The sequence below is a fragment of the Sceloporus undulatus genome, chromosome 3, assembly GCF_019175285.1.
Source record: "Sceloporus undulatus isolate JIND9_A2432 ecotype Alabama chromosome 3, SceUnd_v1.1, whole genome shotgun sequence".
NCBI classification, from domain to species: domain Eukaryota; kingdom Metazoa; phylum Chordata; class Lepidosauria; order Squamata; family Phrynosomatidae; genus Sceloporus; species Sceloporus undulatus.
Window position 1 is genome coordinate 165,323,444 of NC_056524.1, and position 7,802 is coordinate 165,331,245.

The 7,802-nt window shown below is 40.6% G+C and overlaps 1 protein-coding gene across 4 annotated transcripts in view; it reads left to right on the top strand.

Moving 5' to 3' along the window:
* Nucleotides 1-7,802, top strand: part of CABCOCO1 (ciliary associated calcium binding coiled-coil 1) — a 78,865-nt gene that overhangs the window by 60,289 nt on the left and 10,774 nt on the right. For all 4 annotated transcript variants that reach the window (XM_042459420.1, XM_042459419.1, XM_042459417.1 and 1 more), the window contains exons 6-7: nucleotides 4,323-4,445; nucleotides 4,748-4,882. In XM_042459420.1, coding sequence (XP_042315354.1) covers nucleotides 4,323-4,445; nucleotides 4,748-4,882 — 258 coding nt within the window. The remainder of the gene's footprint in view (nucleotides 1-4,322; nucleotides 4,446-4,747; nucleotides 4,883-7,802) is intronic.

The window sequence follows — 7,802 nt, forward strand, 5'->3', positions numbered from 1 at the left end:
AATAAATATAGAGGCAGTGTCTGTGGGGATGCAGTGGCTTAGTGGTTAAGACGCCAATTCTGACCATTGGAAGATCGGAAGGTTGGCAATTCAAAGCCCGGGTGCCACATGATGGGGTGAGCTCCTGTCACTAGTCCCAGCTTCTCCCAACCTAGCAGTTCAAAAGCATGTAAAAGTTCAAGTAGATAAATAGGTACCACTTCTCAGTGGGGAGGTAACAGCATTTCATGCAGTCATGCTAGCCACATGACCCCCTGAGCTGTCCTCAGAGTGATCTCTTCAGCTTAGAATCAGAGATGAGCATCGGTTATGACTAAACATTCATGTCAAGGGACTACTTTTACCTTTACCTTTTACTGTCTCTGGAAACTATAAAAACTGAAGCACTTAATCTGTGAGAGAGCATTTTGCAAAACATAAAAACTGGGAGAACATATGACAATATCTCCTGCAGTTAAAGAGTAAAAAGAAATGCTATTTTGTAATAGATATCTCTTGCATTATTTGGCCTACTGTTAACATGAGTTGCACCTTGCCATACTTGCTTTAATTTCTCCATGCAATATAAGTTAGTTAGGCCTGTTACAGACTGCCAAAATAAAGCTGCTTCGGGTCTCTTTGGAGGTATGCTGTTTAAATGATGCATGCATCTTAAGAATCCAGAAGCTGCACCAAAGCTGCCCTCCAGTGCTTAGGAATGGAGTGTGGCTTTGGCGCGACCTCCGGACTCTTAGGACCCGAAGCAGCTTTATTTTGGCAGTCTGTAACAGTTAGCTAGTTAGTTTATTTATAGTATTTATACCCCACTCTTCAGTCAGTACTATGATTGCATATTACTTGAGGCAGGACTACAACTGAGGTCCCTCTCCAGGAGCTGTATGCTAAGTGTTTTCACAAAGTATGTGTGGAGACAGCAGGCAGATTAGAACCTTGACACTAGCTAATGGGAGCAAAGCCAGGAAAAGGTGAGGGCTGCTCCCAGGAGTGAGTATATAAAAGGGAGGAGCAGGTTTGAAAGGGGTTGATGCCGTGAGGAGTGAACAGATGTTGAGGCTAGGTTGGGCTGCTGTGAGGGCAGTTAGAAAGGCTTTTAGGTACCCAAGAAAGGGACAAAGAATGTCCTCAATTATATTATTGTAGTGCCCTGCAGGGAGACATAGTGTTTGGTGACTAGTGGAATCACAGATAACCAGAAGGGTCATAAGATACAAAAATTTATTAAAGGTTCTGTGAGAACCTAGTCTGTAAGGGAACATATACAAAGCTATAAAGAACCAATTACCAAAAAAAGCTACAGAAGCTGTTAAACTCTGTAACTAATAAAATATTTATACACCGTATCCACTGTGAATACCATCCACTAAAAGAGCTACTGTATTCACTCTGACTTATAAATAAAAATTTTACTTTGTTTCAACAAGCATCTGTCTGAAGTGATTTCAGAAACATATTAAAATGCTACCAATAGTGAGAAGATATTTTTAGGCTTGGGACACATTAGATAGCGGATGTGTGGCTGTTAAAGTATAGTTGGTGCCAAGCTGAGGAAAAATTTGAAACCCAGAGTGCTTCCATCTAAAGAGAGTTATAGTGCAGGAAAGACTTAAGAGAGTCCCAGTTCAAGTCTCGCAGTGAAGAGTTGGTGGAATAGTGGACATCATCTTCACATAACTGGTGGAAGTTGTGGCACACATTAAAAAAGAGTGAAAGGTTTAAAGAAATTTAGGCAGTGCCTTTCACTCCTTTTCTCTATATTTTTGCCATCACATAATAGGCAGCAGTGGTGGCACACAGTGAAAAGAAGTGAAAGGTTTTAAGAAATTTTAGCAGTGCCACATTGTCACCATGACAGTATGGCTACTCTTTCTTACTATTAAGTGCAAATAAACATGCATATAGAACAAACGTTTCTCTGAAATGTATAACTTAAACACACACACTTCTGAAACAAAGAGCAGAGGAGTCTGGTTCATGGTGCTAGGCTGAACCTGCTAGCCAAATATTCCATCTTTAATTATATATACATATATTTCCTTTTGAAACAAATGGGTAATACAGATCAGCACTTTGTGCTGGCCTGTGGGTGGAGCTAGGGCACAGCGTCCGCAGGCTGGATGCCCTAGCCCTGCCCCCAGGGTGCCATTTTGGCATGTGCATCATGGGCAGCCCTCCGGTGTTGTGTCCAAATGGCACAGCACCAAAGCGGTGACATAAAGCTGTGCCACCATGGCTCTAGCACCCCTTCAGAGGTTGCAAAAAAGAGCTGCTTTTTGCAGCTTCTTTTTATGCTCTCCAGTGGCCGGACCAGGGTCGCAGCATAGGGTTGCTGCAGCCTCGATCCAGCCAGTAAAGGAGTGGCCACATGTTGCTCATCTGCACAGACCCAAAATCTCCAGTATAGTAGTCCCTTCTTATCCATGGGGATAGGTTCTGAGACCTCTAGTGGATTCCTGGAATTGCAGATAGTACCAAACCCTATACCAGTAACTTTCACAGACCACAATTAACCATCGGTAACCAAAACGGTGGAGAGCAACACCATGGATGGTGGGGAGACTACATAGTGTTTTTGGACTATTGCTGACAGCAAGTAACTGAAACCACAGAAAGCAGAACCATGGATAAGGGTGGGTTGCTTTAATTAACAACATGAAAAGTTAAAATGATAAAATATAGAACACAATTATAATTGCAAAAAACATTCAAATAACAAATAGGAAGATGGGCCTACAGTTAAAGACAACCAGCTGTGTACATATTCCAGCATAAGGGATTCCACAAGAATGGTGCAACCACAAAAAGGCACATTCTTCCGTATCTGCCAACCTAATAGATCTTACTAGTGGGCATGTGAGCTGGATCTCTGTGGCCAGTATTATGATCTAGGCAGGTTAGGATGCTGATGGTCCTTCAAATAACTCAAGAGGAAGAACAAATTTAGAAGCTATTGGTCCTGTTAGGAGCTTTCTTTTTCAGTGATAACTGCATTCATTGCTCCAGACAGCAAGAGATTGCTGGCTGGGTTAAATGTTTTGTTCTTCCATCTTTGTAGACAGACACCCTGCAGGCAGCTTTTTGCTTTATAGGAGTGAATCTTTTTGGTCTTAAAAAAAAAATCTTCCAGCGGGACAGTAACAGCTATGGCTGTAGTTTAGGATCGCTTGCCTAGCAATAAGAAACAATTTGTGCTGGAGGAAGGAGAGAGTAGCACTCCTTGTCAAGTAGCAAAACCTCACGTTAGCTTTCTGAGTGTTGACTGGCAAGAAGTAATCTGGGCTTCAGTTTCAATTTGTGGTCTAGGAAGAATAGTTTTACATATTAATAAAATTAATTGATTGTAGGCGTGTAAATGATGTGGTGGTAAGGGTTGTTTTCCATTTACAGTGGGCCCTTTGTATATACGGGGGATCCATTCCAGACTCCCCCCCTCCCGCATATGGGGAAAATGGTCAGACCTTAAGTCCCATTGATTTTAATGGCAATGTGCTCTCACGCATGGTGAGGGCACACATACCATTTTGTCCCCCCAGGATTGCCATCAGCATGAACTCAAATCCGCATATGGCAAGCCCACTTATGGGGCAGGCAGACTGTATTTTTAAGCCTTTTATATGTTGGTGGCAATATTAATCACCCAAGATCTTCCAGATACCTTGTATTCTTCTAAGCTAAGTAATTGTGAAGGTATATGTTTGCATTGCTCTCTGAAAGAGCAGAAGTCAGTGTCATCAGTGTCTACTTAGATATAAATATTTCTTCAGCTTTAAAGAGGCCCCTTGACAAATAAAGTATTCACACAGGAATTTAGATAAAAAGAAAAAGGGGAAAAAAGAATGAAAAAAAGTTTGCCTATCAAAGGACAAAAACAGCTATATATCTCTCTCTCTGTGGAATAAACTATTAATGAAGGTTGGATGAGAGTAAATATATTAAGTATAGTAAGTCTATATGTCTATATGTCATATGTTGGTAGTAGTATATGTTGATTTTAGTAAGAGCGTTTAATGTATATGTTTGTTTTTTGTTTTTGGTAATATTTTTGTGTCTTTTTGTAATATGTGTCTATTATAAATAAATAAAAAGAGGCCCCTTGAAAGAAACATGTTAATAGAAATTAAAAGCGGTTTGGGGAAAGATGTCAGGAAGCCATCCAATCTGGAGCACTTACAGAATAACAAAAAGGATTGTTTGCTTGACAGACTGAGGCATTTGATTTCATTTCTTGAAAAAGTCATCAGCAAATTATGAGCTTAATTATATCTTTGTTATATAAGCTAATCCCCCCTTCCCTCCCCCCCTTTTTTTCTTTTTCTTTTTAACAGAACATTGTAGAACTAGTGAAGCCTGCAGACAGCCCTTTCTCAGCTCCCTTGGAAGAAGGTCTTCCTTATGACATTTATTCTAAATTCATTGCATTGGTCCCAGGGAAAGAGGAGGAAATCAAGGTAAGAGGGGGCACTCCTCATCCTCACACAACTCCTCCCATAAAAGATTTGTCCAGATGTTCTGAAATATGCTACTTAAATTCACCATTGGCTGACTTTTAAGATTAATATTTGCTGAGACTACAGTATCAAATGGTGGCAAGGCATTCACCAACTTCATTAATCTCCTCATCTCCTTTGTTCTGCATGGCACCTTTTCTCTTATTGCTCAGGCAGAAATTTCAAATACATCTTTATGCCAGTTTTGTATGTTGTATGCAGAGAAACACTTTTAATGGGATATTTTTCTTGTACTTTGTTAGGAGATGGATGGAGACATTCACTCAGAAGAGGAACCCAAAGCTGAAAGTGAGATAGATCCTTTGGTGGGTTACACCATAGAGGATGTCCAGTCAGTGCTTGGTGAAATTACCAATGAAATAATTGCCAATGTTCAGGTATGATTACTAAAAGTATATTGACTCTTATATTTCTACCTTAATACTCAGGTTGCTAAGCTTGTGAAGAACTACATGTGGCTACTGACCTTGCATGCTATGATGTGCAAGAAGATGATTTGCTAGTACAGTACACGTTTTTGTGTATATTTACTACCTTGGCCATGTGTGGTCCTGTTCATATGATTATTAAAATAACCCCTCCAGTTTCATCTTCACTATGGAAAAAAGTAATGTGGAAATATGTATAGATGAAAGCTCCTGCACAAAGATATTTGTCGACTCCATGTAATTTCAAGAAATGAGAAAAGGTGTTTGCTTGTTTTGTTAATGTTATTTAAACCTGACCACTGACCTTACAATCCATCTGGCTTCTGTAGTCTTTCAGTGCCTAGAATTTTTGGGGCTGCTTCCACACAAGAGTCCATTAATATTGCTGCAACATGGCTTTTGCATAATGCGCTGGAAGATTAATTAAAATAATGATTCTGCACAGTATTAGTGTATTGTGAAGGAATGCCCTTTGCTTTGGCCAAGATCCTTATAAAAGTCTACAAATAGGTTTCATTCAGCAAATGTCCTTTCCAACATTATTTGAACACTTAATGTTCTCAGGCCTTGACTATTAGTTTGATTCCTGTTAATCATTTCTGGGAACTAGCAAAGAGCCTTCGTACCAGCACAAAAGCCTTTCTTAATTCCCTCAGTATATGTTCCTGTACCTGTAGGGGAGTGACTTTAGTGACTAGTTTACTTGCATTGTATATATATTTTTCTCTTTTTTAAAATAGCATAATAATAATAATAATAATAATAATAATAATAATAATAATAATGTTTTATTTATATACCGCTATTACAAAGATCATAGCGGTGAACAGCAAGTAAGCTAATTAGCAAGTAATCTCCTTTTTGCTATGAAATAGGAAGTGGGGGGGAGCTAACAACAGGAACAACAGCCAATTTGGATCCCATGTGGGAGAAAAGTGGGATATTAAACAAACAAGCTCATCAATAATTATAGTCTACCTGCTGGGAATAGAAACTGACCTGGTATTTATTTGACCCTTGGAAAGAGAGACTTTTCTAGGGACAAGTAAATGTCTAACAAGAAGAGTTAGATGACTGGAAGCTGTAATCAGCATGAAAAACAAGGGGGACCTCCAAACAGGAAACCTTTCGTTAAAGATACAGGAGCTCTATGTAACATCAGATAATAGTTTGGTTGTCCATTCCTGCTATGCTGATACTGCAATAGTATAAAGGAAGAGCTGCAAATGCTGGACTGTAAGGATTTGACCAGCATCATCCTAATGAAGGAGAGGAAGCTCTCTGCCCCAGGTGCACAAAATAAAGGTGTATCCACACTGTAACAGTTTGACACCACTTTAACTGCTATGCCTCTATCCTAAAGAATAATGGGATTTGTTGTTTGGTGAGGCATCAGAGCTCTCTGACAGATCGGGCGGAATGCCTCACCAAACTACAAATCTCAGGATTCTGTAAGATGGAATCATAACTGTTAAACTGGTGTCAGACTGCTTTAATTCTGCAGTGTGAATACACACGTAAGTGAGTGCAATGTTGGCTCCTAACTCTCCCATCCCTCACTGAGGCACCAGAAAAGTGAAGCAGATATCAGATGCCAGGCATGGGAGCTGAGCAGGAGGCACTCCCAATCTGCATCAGCCTGTCTCTTCCTCCCTCTCCCCTTGGAATTCCTTGAGTAAGGCAGAAAAAGCGAGAAGAGGTGGGGTGGGGAGGGGTGAGGGTAGGTGCACCTTCCTTTTGAAAAGGAAACCATCCATCCTTGAAGAGGTAGCCCTGCTAATCTGTTGCTACAGAACAACAAAAGAGAAGGGGAGAAAAATAGGAATCTAGCTGTCCCTTTAAGACTAGCTGATTTATATATTAGCATGAACATTTGTGGATATTAATTTGTGAATGCAATGACTAAGGAAATGGATTGGTATCCAAAAAAATCTCATGGCAAAATGTAAATCAGTTAATATTAAAGAGGCTGTGGATTATTTCCCTCTTCTTTTTTTCTTTACATTTGTGAGTTGTAATTTTTCCTCTTCGGTGCTTATTCTTCTTTGCAAAGTGGTGAGTTCATTGGAGATTTGCAAGGAGGGTTTTATTTAGTGGGAGGAGTGTCAAAGTCTCAAGGGCCCTGTACAGATGGGCCCTGAATGATGCTCTCGTCACGTGCTAATGTTGCCTTGGGGCGGAGTGCCCACATGCCACGCAACCCTAGCACATGACTAGGGCGTCATTGTTGTGCAGTGTTGTAGAGATGGCACGTGCAGCGATGACATCACTGCTCTGCTGCATCCAAATGGAGTAGCGTAGCAGTGATGTGTTCATGCCACCACAGGCTGCTTGCAGCGGTGCAAAAAGGAGCCGCTTTTTAGTGCTCTTTTTTTTTGCTGTGCAGCAGCACCACACAGTTTGGTTGCTGCGGCACTGCTGCACAGCAGCGAAAGGTAGCCCCAGCCCGCCTATTTGTGCCTATCTGTACCAGGCAATTGTGAGGTTCCCATATGACCAGATTGTCCAAATTAAATCCAGATTCTAGGGTTTGTGCTTGGTACCTGCTGGGCTCATTAGTTGGCCCAGATTCTGAGATTTTTTTAAAAAGCATGTATCTAGCCTATCAGGAAGCAGATAAAGGTTGCAAAAAAGGAAAACCCTTCCAGTCTTGGAGACAGAAATGACATGCTTTTGCTGAAAAGAGCAGAGTTGTTTGTTTGTATTACAGAGCTATAAGCATAATATCACACAGGGCAAAGACATGGCAATCATTGCAGAGTTTTCAGAAAAATATAAGTTCTTTTTTATTTTCCCCAGGCTTCTTGAGAGTTGAACTGGAAGCTTCCAGATGGAGAGGAGATGAGAGAAAGCCAACTAGAGATGATAG